The sequence below is a fragment of the Kogia breviceps genome, chromosome 9 (genome assembly GCF_026419965.1).
Source record: "Kogia breviceps isolate mKogBre1 chromosome 9, mKogBre1 haplotype 1, whole genome shotgun sequence".
NCBI classification, from domain to species: Eukaryota; Metazoa; Chordata; class Mammalia; order Artiodactyla; family Physeteridae; genus Kogia; species Kogia breviceps.
This window is the reverse complement of record NC_081318.1, coordinates 87,048,613-87,067,714: the sequence shown is the minus strand read 5'-3', so window position 1 is coordinate 87,067,714 and position 19,102 is coordinate 87,048,613. Positions and strand designations below refer to the sequence as shown.

The window sequence follows — 19,102 nt, the reverse complement described above, 5'->3', positions numbered from 1 at the left end:
TTGTTTAAAATGATTGACGATGTATATAACACTTAAGAAAAACAGATTTGAAAAAGAACCAAGCATTGCTTCATAGAGGTTAAAAAAAATAGTCACTGACATTATTATTAAAACACAACAAATAGAATAAATAGCACATTGAAGACAACTAAAGATAATTAGTGAACTGGGAGATGGAAGAAATTACCCAGAATATAGAACAGAGATGAAGAGATGAAAATATGAAAAGGAGATTGAGACAGTTGGGAGATCCAACATATATCTAATAGGAATTTCAGTTGGAAAGAAGAGGGAGAGCAATATTTGGAGAGGTGATGACTAAGAGTTTTTCTGAATTGGTGGAAGACATTAATTTTCAGGTTTAGGAGGCACAACAAGAACAAGAAGCCACAATAAAAATAAATTGACACTTAGACACATTATAGAGAAACTTCAGAACACCAAAAACAGAGAGAAAAATTTAAAAGCAACCAAAAGGAAAAAGACTGATTTCTTTACTCACAGTTGCTTATTGCATTTCAGTCTTTTCTTCAAGGTTTAATTTCCATGTTCCTGAAGTACATCCTGTACATTCTGTCTCTAATGAACATAAAATCTATCGATTGCTATCAACAAAAGACACATGAAACGTAATAACATTGAAAAGTTTTGTATGTAAAAAGATAGAAAAATATATTGCAGATAAATGCTAGCCAAGAGAAAGCTGGTGAACTTACATTAATATCAGATGAAGGAGACTGTAATCTAAGAAGCGTTATTGGGAATAAAGAGAAACCTGGCAAAAATTTAGAGAATTATTCATCAGGAAGATCTAATAATTCCAAATTTGTTTGCATGTGATCACATAACTTCAAACGTACCTATATACAGTCAAAATCAATAGCACTGTAGTGAGAAATTGACAGAATACCACATTGGGAAGATTTAATGCATTTCTTTCATAAGTGATAGATTAAGCAGATGAAAATACAATGGAGACATGTATCTAAACAAGATAGTTAAAAATTTTGTTCTGTAATTGGACAATACATATTCTTTTCAGGCACAGAACAGTTTGTAAAACTTTTTCATGTACTAGGCGACAAAGTGATTCTCAACTGATACCATACAGACCACTAGCTGTATGCAGTTAAAGTAGAAAACGACAGCAACAAGAAAACCATACGTTTGAAAATTTCAAAACATACTTACAAATAACACATTTTTTAAAAGAAATTTAAAAATGAATTTAAAAATGAGAATTTTTTGTTAAGAATACTAGTATAAATTAGTTTTGTCATTGAAGTTAAAAGCTTAAGTGGACTGTTTTGTAGAAATGCGTAATTTATTAATTAAAACTGACTCAAAAAGTAACTGAAAAGCTGAGAAGACCTATAACCATAAAGCAGTATTGATTCAGTAGTTTGAAAATCTGCTAGCAACAAAAATCCTCTGGACCCATGTGGTTTTTACAGATGAATTTTGCCAAATGTTCGAATAAACAAGTAATCCTAACGCTACACAAAAGATCTAGAGAGTAGAAAAAGAGGGAATATTCCCCCAACTCATTTTATGTACGTAGTATAACCTTGTTACCAACACCAGACAGATAATATGAAAATAGGAAACAATGAGCTAACTTAGATGCAAAGATACTAGAAAGATGAAGCCAGCAATTTAATAACAATAAATATGCCATGACCAAGACAGTCTATCCCTGGGATGCAAAGATTTTCAATTTTAGAAAAGCCATTTATCTAGTTTGAACTCCTTTAATTGATTAAAGAAGAAATCATCTAATCATCTACGTATATACAGAAAACAAATTGTTAAATTTCAGTGGAGAGTCATACAATTACTGGAAAGTACTGTTCTTAGCTTGACAGAAGAATATCTTTCAAAAACTGGAGCAAACATTATACATATGGATATTTATTATCTTGGAGATGTTTACTTTAAAATCAGGAATGAGATGGGTACCCTGTCTATAACTTCTAGACAGCATTTTAATGGAGGGTACTAACCAGTGAAGATAGGAAAAAGAAAGAAATTTTATAAAGATTGGAAAAGAAAGCATTGTAGACTATATGTGTAGAATATTCAAGTAACTTTACAGACAAATTATTTAAAATATGATACCTTTTTAGAAGTTCAAGATCAAAAATGGATATAACATCAACTTAAAAGAATCAATCTTATTCCTATAAGCCAGAGATCAGCAAACATCCTCTGTAAAGGGCCAGCCAGTAAATATTTTAGACTTTTGCCTGATACCTGCAGTCTCTCATATATTCTTCTTCTGTCCTGCCCTTCCCTAAAAATTGTAAGTACTACAAAAGGCACCATAAACAACAAAAGAGAGTCTGGGAAGAGATATTGGCAAAATACGTGATTTAAATAGGTTTGTTATTCAGAATATATAACGTCTACAAATCAATAAGAAAAAAAACCAGATAACGTAATAGAAAAAAAATTAGATACAGAATATAAAAAGATAACTTACAGAAGAGGAAGCCCAGTAACTAATAAGCGTATGAAACATATTCATTCTCCCTAAGTAATCAGGAAAAGTAAAATTAAAACAGTAAGAGAACAATTTATACTCATCAGATTGGCAGGTGTTAAGAAGTTGAATAATACCAAGTGTGGACAAATATGAGGGCAAAGGGAAGACTGATAAAATGCTGAGAGTATAAATTGGCACAGCTGTTTTCAGAGACAGGTTTGTAATATCCACTAAAGTTGAATGTGTGAATATCCAAGGACTCAGCAGTTTTACTCCTAGATATTAACTCCTCGAGAAAGTCATATATATGCACAAGGAGACGAGATGCATAAGAGAATATTTATTGCAGCATTGTTTGTAATAAGGAAATTGGCCACACAATAAATGTTAATTGGTAGAGTAGGCCAATCCACTGTGGTTGATTCTTTTACTGTAATACTTTTGTAGGAGTTAGGATGAATGAATTTGAGCTTAATGTATCATGGATAAATGGATAATCTTTGAAAACAAAAATCCAGGAGAATAAAAAGCAAATGGAATGATATGGGCAATGTGATAGCATTTATATAAATTCTAAAATATATGTAAAAAAGTTTAAGGATAAATATGTAGCTAAACTATAAAAACTGCATGGAAAAGGTAAATGCAAAATTCATTACCCTTACAGAGGGGTGGGGAAGAAGGGGAATGATGAAAGGAAAAGTTTAAAGGGGCTTCAACTGAATCTTTAATCTTCTATTTTTCAAAAATCTGAAAGAATATTGCAAAATATTAAGATTTGACAAAAGTAGATGGGTTTTGATTCCATTATACCTTTTACGTGCTTGAAATATTTCCTAATAAATGTGGAATGTTTTTAAAATGTAATTCTATATCCATGATCTGTATGATGTAAAACGTTATTTTCTTTTAAAAAGAAATTGTTTGAATCATATTGTTTCTTCATATTGCCTTTTTCATACACTTTTAGTTGCTTCATGTACATGAGATCTTCCTTGATTGTCACTACAATTGGGAACTGGTAATCTGGTGCATCTCGTTAACACTTTTTCTCCTAAGATTTGTTACCCTTGGATCAGAAACAAGCAAAAAATATAGCAATACCTCAATATTACTTACTGAACAGGTGAGAATGCATGTTTATTATGTTACACATTAATGTCTATAGTCTACATGTTAAACTAAAATGTTTACATTTACTTCATTTTTAAAATTATTTATTTATTTATTTATTTTTGTCTGTGTTGGGTTTTCCTTGCCGCGCCCGGGCTTTCTCTAGTTTCAGTGAGCGGGGGCTACTCTTTGTTGTAGTGCGCGGGCTTCTCATTGTGGTGGCTTCTCTTGTTGCGGAACACAGGCTCTAGGCGCGCGGGCTTCAGTCGTTGTGGCTCGCGGGCTCTAGAGCGCAGGCTCAGCAGTCGTGGCGCACAGGCTTAGTTGCTCCGCAGCATGTGGGATCTTCCAGGACCAGGGATTGAACCCATGTCCCCAGCATTAACAGGCGGATTCTTATCCACTGCACCACCAGGGAAGTCCCATATTTACTTTAAAATTTTCAGGAACCTATGTTATTAGATTAAGACCATTTGTGTTATAGAGCAAAACTTGAAATTTGATAGGGCACAAGCCTTTCTTCAGTGTTTCTGCCTTGATGCAGACTTAAGTCTAATCTACTCTTTTTATGTCGCATTCATTCATTTGATAAGAAGGAAGTAGCATTTGTAGAAATGATGGATTTTAAAACCATTAATGGGGTATGTTTGCTTTGCAGTGTAGCAGAGTCATATTTGAATAAGCATAAACTTTCATTCAATAGAAGGTATAAAGGATAGTAATTTTGATGCTTAACTTTATTTTGAATGAATTTGTTTAAACGTTTTCCTTATCATTTCATAGGAATTATTTAAACAAACTTATTTCTAGTGAACTTGTTGAGTAATTTTGTCAGGGATAGTTTGATTTTTAAAAATTGGTAACCATGTCAGACCAAGTCAATGGAAAGGGGAAAGTAGCAAACAAACCAATTGATTTATTTCAGTTATTATTTATTCTCAGGGTTGATTTGACTCTGTGACTAAGGTGTTTTGCATTTTAAATAATGACATCCAGTTTTCCTTCTTTCAGCTTTTAGTTACATTTGAAAAGTTTAAATAACAGTTATTATATTCTTATTATAAAATAATATGTTCACTGTAGGAAATTTGGAATATACGGTTAAGTATGAAGAATATTAATATCACCTATAATCTCAATAATAGCCAGAGAACTACTACTACTATTTCAGCAGATATCTCTAAATTCCTTTTAAAAACAAAGTATTTGTTGTAATTTTAAGTATATTTAATTATTTATTCTTTTTTAATAAAAGATAAACCTCTACTTGAAAATGGAGAAGAAACCTAACAAAAAGGAGGAACTGACACTAGTGAATAATGTTTTAAAACTGGCTACTAAACTGCTAAAGGTAAAAACGAAATTGAAAATGGACATGATGTAGAAAATGCTGCTCTAACATTATATCTTAGTTTTTTGTTTGTAGATCCTACTTGGTGTTTAGTTTTCAGGATTATCTAAATTGTTTTCCAAATTATTTTTGAGCATATTCATGCGATATACATTTTATTTCTCATTGAAAAACTAATCCAAGTAATCCAAATCAGTGCATTTTGAAATTTTATTCACTTTTGAAATTTTAAGACTTTTAATAATGTTTAGAGTATTGTAGAGGTTGGCATCTTTGGAAATTTTTGCATCCTAGAACTTAAAATAGATTTTAAAAAAGAAGATTTGATGTTCATTTGCAAATTTTTTTCATTTTGTATTTCTCAGAGCAGTCTTCTGCTTGCTTCGCCTGAGTTGGTTTAAAAAGTAGTTATACATAATCATTATAATAAATAGGTATCACCAATAAATATTTAAATTTTCAAAGCATTTTGGTAACAATCAAAAAGAATATAATTTCAGTATATCTGATCTCATAATAATAACTCTTCGGAGGTAATTTAATAAAGTATCTTTATCACTGCTTTGCAATGTTAGTAATGCTTTTTCTTCTTAAAAGGAAAATATTTTTTTAAATCTCAGTTTCTGTAACAAATTGAATGTAATTCTTAAAGTTGTTTTTAAGTGTTCTTAGAATGGTATGAAATTAGTTGTGTCTCAATGGTATGGTTAATTCTTCAGTCAGTTCTTCAGTCTTAAAATGCATTAAGTGGGTATAGATTGTGCATCACAGTATAAGGCATTGAAAGAGTTCAGAAGAGGTGGATGGGTTTTTTGATAAGTAAATATTGAGTGTCTTGATCATGTAGGCCCTATGCTAGACAGGAGGAGGCTATAACGGTGACACTTGTGAGTAGCTTCAATTGCAAAGTAGAAAGAAATATAAAAATAACTAAAATACAAAGCACAACAGTCTTCTAGTCAGAACCTGGGACTTAATATATAGGTTGCACCTTCTCTCTCACTTTTCACAGCCAAGAAATTCTCAGGCTCATTGACTCAGCCTCTCAAAATCTTCTAATTTGTCCCTTCTTCCCTCTCAGTACTGCTCTAAGTCAGACCCTCATCATATCTCACTTGAGCTTTTGGTACACTGAGCTCTTAGGGCTTTCCTCCTTCTGGTCTCATTGCTCTCTAATCCGTATTTCTCACACGCACATCTGATATACTACTCCCCCAATTAAATTCCGTTAGTGCCAGTCTTTAGGCACAGTTTGCCCAAAGAATGACCCTTACCTACGTAGTATGTAAGGTACATCTTCCCTTGCACAACCGATAGTAATTCAAAGGTGCCATGTTCTTGTGTGTCTTAGGGAATACCCTCTTTCCCCCCATGCACTAAGTTTCAGGAGCACCTTCCTCTATGGCCCTCTGCCTTTTATGCCTATCTCTTTTGTGAGACTCTCATAGTCGAATTATTTATTTGCATGTCTATTAGAATGCAAAGTCCTTCAGCATGGGGACTGAATCTTAACTTCCCAGAGTCTAGCACAGTGCCTGGCACATATAGAACTTTAAATGTTTGAATCAGTCATTTAATTAATGAATCCATGTATTTGAAAATTGTCTCAGGGGGGAGTTTTTACTATATGTATTAATATTGGCTGAAAATTTGGCTAACTAAATTTCTAAATCTTCTGCAAAAAGATATTGTTCTCTTTCAGTTTCTATTCTTATAATAAAAAACATTCTTTAACCTTGTACCTACTAGATCGATACTTTATTAGTCATTCATTTGGGACAGAAATTGGAGTTACAAATTTAGGTTACAGAGTTCTTTTAAATGAAAGTCATTTTCTCCTAAGAAAACCTAAAAGTATGTTTACTTATTTCGAGTTCAACCAAGTTTATTCTTTCTAAAACTATCATAATTTGTAACTTTTTTTTGAAACAGTGTTTCTAAAAATTCTCATTGCATATTGTCCTGAATTAATTTAACTGATAATTCTTAATGAATCTGGGTTCATGGTTTTTTCCTCTTTTGCTAGGAATTGGACAGTCCCTTTAGATTATATGGACTTACAATGAATCCACTGCTTTATAACATCACCCAGGTTGTCATCCTGTCAGCTGTTTCTGGTGTTATCAGTGACTTACTTGGATTTAATTTAAAGGTAAGAGCCTGCAGGTATTTTTAAATTTCTTAGTGCCTTATTACATTTTTGTGATATTTATTTTACCCCAGCACTCTTGAGATCTCGCATGTACAGTAAGTGAGTCATTTTGATTATATTGTATAATATTAAATATTAATTAAATAATTTCACATTTAATTTCAAAGAATGATAAATATTCTTGGTTTATAATACAGATGGAACTCCTAATTTGGAACAGTATTCATTACAAATGGGACTCCATATAGGATAAGTGGAAGTATTTATTTTTACTCATCTATAATCTGAATCTAATTTAGGTGATAAAAAAGGAAAAAAAAAGAGCCCTATTTTGGCGATAAGTTATATTATTTATCTATATAGCAATGCGTACATCCTCCAACATGTGCAAAGCTACTGGTAAGTAAGGTGTAGTATGTTCATATTAACAAGTAGTATATGTACATTGCCACTTCCTAGTAAAAAAAAAAGCAAGAGAAATCTGATTTTCACATTTTTATTTGTTTAAGGTGAATTCTTCTTGAAAATAAAAGGATAAAAGAATTTAAAATAGTAGAACCTACACTTGTTTATGAATGAAATTTAGATAAAAACAGTATTATGTGATATAATTTAGTAAGTTACAATATCAAAACTGGCTCTAATGGTCACTATTTCTATTATTTTTTCACTAGCTTTGGAAGATTAAATCATGACAATTCAGAGAAAAGAAGATGTAGCCTCTTTTCCAGAATAAGAGTACCAACTAAGCTGCCTGAAAGCAGTCACTGACTCTTTGCTTCAGGAGTCTCAGCTGGGAAATTGAAGTGTTTACATCAGACTGTCCTGTGCAATTCTTATATTTATTTCACTTGTTCACTGTTTTTTACATTTATTTTAGTCTTTATATTTTATTTTTAGCTTTGATGTACTTACTTGTTGAAAGGGTGATAAAACTGATATCCAGATACTTGAGATCCTGGTAATTGCTCATAAATAATGACAGAATAACAAATCGTGAGAAGAGAAGCCATTGCTAAGCACTGTTTCTCCGTCAATGCCGTGACTTGCCTTACTTGAGGAAAACTTCTTTAACTTTATAACCTAGCATTGGACTCAGCTGAACACATAAAGCATTTTCTTCAGTAAATCAAGATCCAGTCAGGGTTTCTTTTGAATTATTTTGGAACAATGCCAGGATCTAAACTGATTAAGCTGCAGTTTAAGCACCCTTCAGTATTAATATATATGGTATTACACAACAGGTCAACAAGTGCTCTTTGATGATAAAACTCTTAATAGAGCAATAATTGTAAATGGTTACCATACTGTAAGATATTTTGATAAAAATTAACTAGTAATAATTGTATTTATTTGAAACACTGGGCTGTTTGCACAGCTCCAACTGTGCATGCTCAAAATGTGCACTTTTTAAAATTGTTACTTTTAATGCGTATCTTTATATGGGATATGTTATAGTGTACTAGGGCATGATATGGTATCCTTTTGAGTGAGGTATATGCTCATCTCACAAGTGAAGTGCCTATTGATATTACTAAAGTACATTATGTTTACTCAAGTAAAATAATTTTCTCCCTATGGTACACTATAGTATATGCTATTCATACCACACTCAAATGAACAACTTAAGAATAAGGTTAAGAACCAGTTAAATATTCTTCTGATTGTTAGTTGTAAAACTGTATCTGAATTTTCAGGAAAAATAGCTATAGCTTGCAAATTCTACCTTCTAAACTTAGTCTGGTACATCTACCCACCCCCTCAACCCCCAATTATATAAGGGCTATTTTAGATGCTTTTAACCTAGAAAGTTAACCCCCTCCCCCCTAAGTAATTTGCCAAGTTTCCAAATGAGAACTTATCCTGTTGGCATGTTAGGTAAATAGGGCGAATATGATGGTATCTTACATTGGGCCTTGATTTTAAGTTGTTATGTTTGTACAATCAAGAAATTTTAGGAGTTATGTGAAACATGAAATGTTTTAGCAAACTTTTTTTTTAATCTGGGTATCTAGTTTCTAAAACAAAGAATTTATTTGAGACAGTCTAGAATTTTCTTGGTGCAAGGTGTATCATGTTGAATATCCTCACATTTTTTACCATGTTTTTGGGAATTTAAAATAATCAATTGTAAATTATTTATTTGATTGGTGCAGTTCTAATCCCCAAATCATCATCTTAAGATCAGGAATGTGTAGAGAACAGAGCCATATAGTAATATCACTTTGCTCTCACCATTCCTTTTGATCAGCCTCAATTCAGCCATTGTGTAGTATATTTTCTTTCTGTAGAAAACAACAAAAGTATTTTGTTTTATTTGCCTGTGTTCTAATATGTTTTATAATGACCAAAGTGCATTCTGAGTTTTTTCAAGGAATGTATTACTGGAGCTTTAAGAACATACTTATTTTCTCCTGTGAAAAATTAGGCTTTGTCTGATATGTTTCTTCTTCCTCTATTGTCTAATGTTGAGGTTGTTTCTAGGAATTATATTTTATAAACTTTTTCAAAATAAGGTACATACCTATACAGAACTTAACATTTTGCACAGAATATATTGAATATATTTTGAGAAAAAAAAGTACAGCATGAGTTCTGTTAGGAATAAAAATGAAACTATTGTATCTCACAGAAAAACTTATTTCAGAATGGAAGTATTTTTGAGAAAAGTAGCTGAGTGAACTGATTTAGGAAGATGCTTGTTTTTGATTGAAGTTCATTTTAACTTAGAGTTGGGAGTTGATTTATTGAGTACAGTGTACCTCTCAACAACGTATTAATATGTTGAATTATGTCACTAATGTGGGCAGCAGTAGAATACTGAAAGGAAAAAGTTGTCATTTTAAGTAATTTCAGAACATTAATGGAACTGTTATCAAAGCAGAAAAATTGACATTGCTGCCTTTAAGAATACAATGAATGTAAGAAATTGAAAGAAATTGTAACATATCACATAATATAGAAAAGGCAGTTCGCAGATAGAGTTGTGGCAGATGTTGTGTGTTAACTGTTGTTTCTTTGCCACACATGTCGTATTTGAAAGTTTGAACAGCAAGTTTAAAATAAAACATTCTATGACTGACAGTATTAAACTAGAAGTGTTTCCTTTTTTTCTAATTTTCAAGTCATGCACATTTCTATGGTAATTTTATATTTACTGTAGCATAAACTTTAGGTATGACTGTTAGATTTGAGAGAAGTGGGAATACATTTTTAAAAACTTTCCAACATTTCAGTTTTTGTTGATTCTCAGAACATGAAAGAAGAATATGTGTGCAGGCTTTTCATCACCAAAATGCTATGACATCATTAATGTTTGTTTGCTTGTTTGTTTGTATTTAAAAACAGAAAACTGGCTGTAGCCTGGGATATTAAAATTAATTGCCAGAAGGATGGATAGTGGTGTTTTTAATCAAGTGATTTTGTACGTGAATTCAGCATGAGAGATTATGGCCAATAATAACATGGGTAAGCATTCTAATATTTCTGTTATGTGATTGGTACAAGTGTTCATAGGACTTAAATTAATCAGGGACTATTAATTCAAGTGCACTTTCCAACTTACTTTAAGCTTAGAATTGGCTCTCTTAATGAGTCTCCCTTACAAATAGAGCAATATGACTTGCATCTCTTTAATTTGCTGTATCACTTAGAGCACTAATTCTCAACCTTTTTTCTACCAAGCTTTAAGAAAGATACCACAAATGCTTATCAATAGCACTGGCTCCCCATGGTGCTTACTTTGTGGGGAGTAGGCTGTGGATCTAGGATGTGGTATAGATATACTTTCAAAAAAGTATTCCCGGGCTTCCCTGGTGGCGCAGTGGTTGCGAGCCCGCCTGCCGGTGCAGGGGCCACGGGTTCGTGCCCCGGTCCGGGAAGATCCCACATGCCGCGGAGCGGTTGGGCCCATGAACCGTGGCCGCTGAGCCTGCGCGTCCGGAGCCTGTGCTCCGCAACGGGAGAGGCCACAGCAGTGAGATGCCCGCGTACCGCAAAAAAAAAAAAAAAAAAAAAGTATTCCCTAAGTGACTTTGAAAATTTGTTCCACTTATGATTCCTCACCACCTTGAGAATTACTGTCTTAAGATCAGGAATTTTAGAGAGTGGAAATTCCATGAGAATGTAACTACATTCACCAGTGTTTTCCCAGCATATAAAATAGTGCCTAATCTCAGTCTATTTACTGAATGAATGAAAGAATGAATGACGACTTCAGTCAAATACAACCCAGACACCACCTAGTCCAAAGTCCTCATTTTACTAGATAAAAAAACTGAGGCCACGAAAGAGGTTAAAAAGCTTGCCTAAGGTTCCACAACTAGAACCCACACTCCTTTATTCCCTTCGAAGGTGTGTTCTGTAACAGCACCTCTGTACCTCTTGACGGATCAAAATAATTAAACATAGAAAAATATTCTGGAGAGAACAAAGATATTTATAAATCAGTCCATATTTGTAGTAAGGTCGTATATAAACTACTAAGCTTTTGGCAATAGGAGAAATTCAGAATTCATTTGACAGCTCCCTATTCAGCTCTCTGCAGTGTAACCTCTTGGAAAGAACACATGCTTAGGAGTCAAACTTGTTTTACTTTTTTGGGCAAATTACTTAACCTCTGTGAACTTTGGTTTTCTCAGCTGTAACTTACAGTTATACCTATTTTACAGGACTATTAGGAAGATTAATAAGATACCATATGTAAAGCACCTAGCACTGGAACTGACATGTATTGGGTGTGAAGAAAGTTTGGTTCTCTTCCCCTTCCAAATAAGTGATGGCCTAGGACAATTAACAAAAATTTGCAAGCTAAAGCATTCATATTACATAAGATATCATAAGCATCCCTGCCAAATATGAGATATAACTAAGAATCGTGCTTCATATAAATTACCATACATGAAGAATTCTTTTACAAGGAGTTGATGTTTAATTTCTTTTCTTCATAAGCAGGCATGGTAAAATGTGGAAGGGAAGTGTTCTCATTCTTTTGTTTGCCTACGTATTATATCCAATTATGAACGACTTTGCTGAACTCTCAGGTGCATATTCCACTCATATCTTTTCATTATTAGATCTCTGTCTCATTTATATGGTAGATTCCATCACTGGTAACATCCTAGAGACTTTTTGTCTTTTACCTGTTCTCAACCCTTAACCTTAAGTTGTCTGTTCAACTTTGAGTTGCTGGAGAACATCTGACTTGACTTTCTGCAAATGGTGCTTATCAAGATATTACTGGAACTTCTGAGTCCTATATTTGGCAATGTTTTTTCTTTAATCAATCTTTTGTCCACTTGTATGTTCCCTACAATGGTTCTTCCAAAGCTCATTTATTATCCTCAAGCTCCTAATCCCTCTCATCCTATAACTATCAGCATTTTATTCCTCTAACTTTACCAAAGATAAAAATCATCACCCATGAATTCTTTTTCTCCCTTCTTCAGTTCTGTGAAAGAAATGTTGCTCTCTGAGGCCAGCTCTCCATCAGTGCTCAGGATTCTGTCCTTGTCCTCCTATATAGAATATCTCCACAGTTTTCCCTGTCATCATCTTCAGTCTTTCCTTTTCCAATTTTATGTTATAAACCATTTATATTTTAATGAGAGGTGCTTGAATCTAGAGTATGAAATTTTATGGTTGTAGATTGGATGGGACCACTGTATACTAGATGGCTCTGTTAGGGCTTGCCACACCCTCAGCCCTTGTCTGAACAAAGCAGGAGGTTGGTCAAGCTTGGTTGGATTATTTCACTTTTCTTCTCAGCCACAGATGAATGCGTCAGTAATTGATGCCTGGCCCTAAAGCAGCCAGCCATTTTATAGGCCTTGAGGAATCCATGAAACCAGCTGACACAAGAGCTTTGTCCGGTAGAGGCTTTGCATCCTTGACGGTGAGTTGCTAACCCAGTCAGAATCTCTGTTACTGCAAGTTTGAGTTAGGACAGAGTGTAAGCGGGAAGAGTTGCTAGAAAAGCAGAGGCCCAAAAGAAACCATGAATTAACAAAGCCCTTAAGCAGAGAGGACGTAGTCATAGTGGGGAAGGGAGAAGAAACAAGTAGAAACTGCCCCAAACTGTCAAGAGGCAGAGAGACTGAGTGATAGCTTGGCCAGCTGTGCTGTTGGATCATCATAGCTTCATCTTGTGTCCTGATTTGTGAGTTCAGATGTCCCCATTTGTCCCTATGATAAACTCATCACCTGCAGTAACCAAAGGATGACTGTCAGCCTGGACAATCCTCATACATTTGGCTGGCTGTTTAATCTTAAGCCATTTTTCTTCCCCAATTGGCTCTCTCCCTGTATCTTTCTACTCCTATCTAAGTATAGTACTTGGCTATCTATGCTATCTACTCTTCCAACATATTTATGCCTCCTGTGTCTACAAAATAGTTAACAATCTCAGGACTAAAAGTTTTGCTTGTTCCCTCCTTTTTATAATATTCAATTCTGTGTTTTCAACAGTGATCTGAAGTTAAAATTAGTGGCTTGCTTTTCTTTTTTGTCTTTTAAAGTTAAATCTGACTCTGGTGCTAAATGTAATCATTTACTTTCTGTAGTAATTTAATAGTGTCCTTGGCTGGTTTCTAAGAGTTTAGGGTTGTTTTTGTCAAATTCTCTTACTAGTTTTGATCAATTATTTATATATGGGAATTTATGGTTTTCCTAACCTTGTACCAAGAGGTGTGCTTTAAAGCAAAATAGGCTTGTTGCCAAAGCCTGTGACCAATTTGCATCCCTTGGGATATACTTTGCAAATGCATTTACTTGCTTTTGCCTGGAAATGCAGACTTTGAGCTGGCAGCTTTCCTGCCTTCTATTTATCCCCTTTCTCTTGCTCTCAGCCAGAATTTACTGGGTCAGATTAGTGGTGCTGAAACATTCTCATAATATGAATCTACTGTTTGGAGAAAGACATTAGGGTAAGAGGTTTGTCTTGCAAATATGGGAAAACAGACCAAGTACTTTTATTTATTTATTTATTTTAACATCTTTATTGGAGTATAATTGTTTTACAATAGTGTGTTAGTTTTTCCTTTACAACAAACTGAATCAGTTATACATATACATATGTTCCCATATCTCTTCCCTCTTGCATCACCCTCTCTCCCACCCTCCCTATCCCACCCCTCTAGGTGGTCACAAAGCACAGAGGTGATCTCCCTGTGCTATGCAGCAGCTTCCCACTAGCTATCTAATTTACATTTGATAGTGTATATATGTCCCTGCCACTCTCTCACTTTGTCACAGCCCACCCTTCCCCCTCCCCATATCCTCAAGTCCATGCTTGAGTAAGTCTGTGTTTTATTCCTGTCCTACCACTAATCTCTTCATGACATTTTTTTCCCTTAGAGTCCATATATATGTGTTAGCATACGGTATTTGTTTTTCTCCTTCTGACTTACTTCACTCTGTATGACAGACTCCAGGTCCATCCACCTCATTATAAATAACTCAGTTTCATTTCTTTTTATGGCTGAGTAATATTCCATTGTATATATGTGCCACATCTTCTTTATCAAGTACTTTTAAAATTGCAATTTTATTCAGTTTTTCTTTCATCCATTCTATGACTAGTATTTGAATATTACGTGCTAGGCACCGAGCTAGGTACTAGGGATATAGAAATTAAAATATAGTCCCTCTTTTCATTAAACCTAGAAGCTAAGAGGTGATAGTCATGCAAAAAACTTTTAGCTTCTGGAGGGTATGTGCTGTAATGGAGTTGCCAGTGTAAGTGTCACATGCAAGCAGTTTAGTATAGCTGGAGAAGATGATGTTTGTAGGCAAGGGGTGAAGATGATGCTAGCAGATGACTTTGTGAAGCCAAGGAATTTGAATTTTATCCTCAGAGATTAGGACTGCCTAGTACAGTTCTGGCATGTCATAGTTGCTTGGTGAATACTAAACTAAGGTACCACATTCTTCATCTGGATACTTAATGAACAGCTCCAGGCTGAGAATTTAGTTTTTTAACTTAAAATTTTAGTCCATGTTAAATCTATGCTAGAATTTTTATGTCATTAAAAAAACTGACACAGCACAAATTTGTATCTAAGAATATATAAAATTAAAGTGACTTTGGTTTCTTTCTCCACGTTTGGATGATGTAGTTAATTTATAATTATTTGCAAAGTTAAATCTGCCTGTCTGGGTTTTTTTTTTAATTACAGAGTAGCCCAAATCATCTGCAGTATGATAAGGATCATGGGTTCTGGAATCAGGCAGAGCTGGGATCCTTTGCAGCATGTGTATGGCCTTGGTCAAGTTACTTAACCTCCCTAAGCCTCATCTGTAAAATGAGGTGGAGAGCTGCTGCTGGAGCCGAAAATGGTTCCTGTGAGTATAAAATTAGACAACGTCTGTGTGATGGGCAGGGACCTGGTCCACCACCCTCCTATGCAGCAAAACATCAATTTATTTGTCCTCAATCAAACTAAATCTGGCATTGAGCACCTACTCAGAAGACTATCAAGAATTCAATATGTTATATTTGGAGGAGCCCCGCCTCCCTAGATTGACACAAAATCCAGGGGATTCAGCTACTACCTGGAAAAGATGGAAGTGGCCTGGTCCTTATTCTCTGGTGGTAGCTATCCCTCCATTCTGATGCTTCTGCCTGGCCAACGCTTCCTGTGTCTGTTGGGCATGGATGCTCCAGCCAGCTCAGAGATGCTCCCCACAGAGGTGCACACACACACCCCTCACCTCGCTGACCCAGGCTCAGCTTCAAGATCCTTACCTGTTTCAAGGCCTCGGATATTCGTGCCCATCTCCTTCCACAGATGCCTCACAGCTGTGCTCCATTGCACATCTGCAGCTTGTCTGGGGTATGTGCCCCTCTCCCAGCAACCCTCACCCTCTCATTTTCCACCAGATGCTCTCAATCCACCAGGCTTCCAAGCCAAAGCCTGGCTGAGGAGTTGGCCTTCTGGACCTTGAGAACTTCTGTTTTCAGCCCAGAAGCTCCAAAGGTAATGATACCCATGGAGGGAAGGGACTCAAGCTCAAAATAGAATTGTGTGGCTGTCTTCTTGGAATAGGGGAGGGAAAGACATCACTCATTCTTTTGAGTTTCTTCCAGCAGCAAATATCCCAAATAATCCTGCCACTTAGGGAAAGTGCTTAGTTTGGTACCTGGTATGTAGTCATCTCACAACTGTTAAATATTAGCATTATTATTTTTATTAGCATCTCTCTTGGATAATAGGCATGGATTCAGAGTGATCTCAGTAAATTAAAGAAATTATCCAACTGGAAAATGAACTAGAGAAACTGAAACTGTCTAAAGAAAGAAATCTAAATTGTTAAAGAGGTGAAAAATCAGGCTTTGGGAGAAAGCACTTGGATTACTCAATATGGAAATGAAGAAAATGGAAGGCTCACGTTTGTCTTTGAGCATGTGACAGCCTACAGTGACGGCCCTAATCAGCTGTTCTTCATCAACACCAGAATTTAAAGCAGCAGATAGTAACTTGAATTGTATTGTGAGATTTTGGCTAGTCACACACACACAAAAAGTATGAAACAAAAAGCATCAAGCATCTTATTCAACACAGAATGTTAGTAGAAACTGTGGCTACCCCAACTCTAGAGACGCTTCAGGCAGCTGGGGTTCACCTGCTTGGAAACAGGGACTGGTTTAGTTGATGCATTGGGTCCTCCTTATATCCGTGTAGAATGATACTGTGTAGAGTACATTGACATTTAGTGGGTGATCCTGAAAATCATATTTTCTCATCTCCAATGGAATATTTTTCATCTCAGTTGAATATGCAGGAGATGTAGCATAGAACGAAGGCCCTGCTCTGAGTATCAGGAACCTAGGTTTGTATCTTTGCTTTTAGGCTGATTTCCTAGGTGACCTGTAGTAGCCGTTTACTTTCTATCTGAATAAAGATGGGACAGAATTAAAATAACTTGATTTGTTCCCATTGAACTTTACCATTCTGAGACTTTTTTTCTTTACATTTTCTTTCTTTACTGCTAATGAGCAGTAGAATTAAGACTCCTTTTATTCTCAGAGTGTATACTTTGGTTGTAATTTCCTAATATAAATACTTAATTTACAAGCGTCTAGTTTCTAAAAGGAAATTTAAAAGGTTTTCTTGTGGAGAAATTTAGCTGCTCCACTATTCTAACAGAAGTCTGTTTTCATCTGTTGTTCTAATTTAAGGGAACCTGTTTTTCATGGGGCAGGTAATTTGGAACCCTTTTTGTTTCTTACTGTGGCCCTTCTGTTTAGCAAATTAGTCTTTTCACTGCTCCCAAGTGACCTTTCGTTTGTTTTGGTGTTGTGGGATTAAGCAATCACACTTTTCAACAGACCCTTGATATTAAGACAAGACCCTCTTCAGTTTTAGGTTTTACTAATTTTTTGAAATCAGTTTGTCTTGATTCAGCCATTTTACTATCTGCCCAAGGAGTTAATCAGATCACATCTCATTAGTAGGCCCTTATTTTAAAACTCTGGGAACAGAAATTTCCTCTTCCAGTGATCTTCTACCATACCTAAAATGTGGCTCATGGTGGCAACTCCTTTCTTATTTTCTATGGGCTTGTCTCATTCTAAATAGGTGAATCTCAGGATTGTGAGATGGGGTCCTTGATTGATTTCCATTTTCTTTTTCCCTCCATTCTCCAGTCCCTACACGGTACTGAACTCTGAATGCCATGTTGCCAGAGAGAGTACAGAACCTCTGTACTTGACTCTTTGTGCATTGTTTGTTTTGACCTCCTGTTTGCAACTTACTTTTTCTATCCTCTTTAAGCATCTTATTAAAAGGTTAGGTAGGCACATAATGTAAACCAGCTTAATTCTGCCGCCATAATAGAAGATTATAAGAGCTCTTCGAAACAAAGTCTGTCTTACAATTTTTATATGTTCCCAAACATGTAATATAGGTCTTTGAACATACATTCTCCCTGAGGGGTGAATAAAGAGGGAGCAGCAGAGGAAGACCTTAAGGTTTACTAAGAGTGTGATGTCTTCATGATGGGCTCAACCCTGGCTGCCTGTTAGAATGACCTGGACACTTTTAAAGAAACTGAACATATTTGTCCCACCCCCAGAGATTCTGAGGAGAGGAGGATTTTTTAGCTCTGCCCTCTGTCACCAGTTACTCTTAGGGAACCAGTCTTGTCATTATTAAAACATTGGTCTACATTATCAAAAACGTTTAGACAGTGATGAAGACATTGTTAGTGGGTACATGATTGCAGAGTTTAGAACAAATGTGTCTGCTATGTTGACAACTTAAAATTTTGTGCCCTAAATAATGTACCAATGTTTTCTCTTTTTTTGTTTATTAGTTTCTTGGTGCTTATTGTACCCGGAGACCCTGTTGATCCTTGTTACATGCTGACAGCACGTGTAAGTAATACTGTTCCTGCCTCAAGGACTTAAAGATTGACAATATGTTCAGACAGAATATGTCAGCTGAGTGATGTCAGTGACGTTTAGCCCCTCTCTGCTCCCCTCAGTTCTCATCTGTGGTACACAGATACAGCAAGTCTTTAAGGTACTTCATTTCAAGAGGATATTTAAAGAGGAAAGCATAGCAATTTGTTGCAGAAGTTGAAGTAATCCAAACTACCCACCAAATCTAGCCTTTAAATCAGCATGAGGATTGCCTTCCTCACTTTGTAACAGATTCTTTATGGTCAGCTAGGCCACAAGAGTTGCCTACAGCTCAGCTGATAATTTACCTCTTTTAAAAAATTGAATAATCTAAATCTGTAGTTGTCAGAGTGTGCTTCAGGGCATTCTGGGGATTGCCAAGACTCTTTCAGGGGTGTGCAAGATGATGGATCTTTCATGTATGGGCGAGAGATCCATCAAAGCATAATATGGACCAATGTATTTTAATGTAACAGTTTAAAATATCTAAGGTATGGTTTCAGATTCCACCCAGTGATGTCATCTTTAAATAATCCATGTACAATTGAAAAGAATGTGTATTCTGCTATTGTTTGGTGGAGTGTATGATAAATATCAATC

The 19,102-nt window shown here is 35.3% G+C and overlaps 1 protein-coding gene across 12 annotated transcripts in view; it reads left to right on the top strand.

Moving 5' to 3' along the window:
* The window catches only part of PHTF2 (putative homeodomain transcription factor 2), a 175,592-nt gene that overhangs the window by 113,641 nt on the left and 42,849 nt on the right, over positions 1-19,102 (top strand). For 10 of the 12 annotated variants that reach the window (XM_067042770.1, XM_067042774.1, XM_067042776.1 and 7 more), the window contains 7 exons: positions 3,456-3,611; positions 4,854-4,949; positions 6,976-7,101; positions 7,776-10,569; positions 15,276-15,441; positions 15,980-16,076; positions 18,415-18,475. In XM_067042770.1, coding sequence (XP_066898871.1) covers positions 3,456-3,611; positions 4,854-4,949; positions 6,976-7,101; positions 7,776-7,796 — 399 coding nt within the window. In that variant the 3' untranslated portion in view covers positions 7,797-10,569; positions 15,276-15,441; positions 15,980-16,076; positions 18,415-18,475. Of the gene's footprint in view, positions 1-3,455; positions 3,612-4,853; positions 4,950-6,975; positions 7,102-7,775; positions 10,570-12,867; positions 16,077-18,414; positions 18,476-19,102 lie in introns of all 12 variants that reach the window. The other 2 variants (XM_067042766.1, XM_067042768.1) reach the window with 2 other exon arrangements.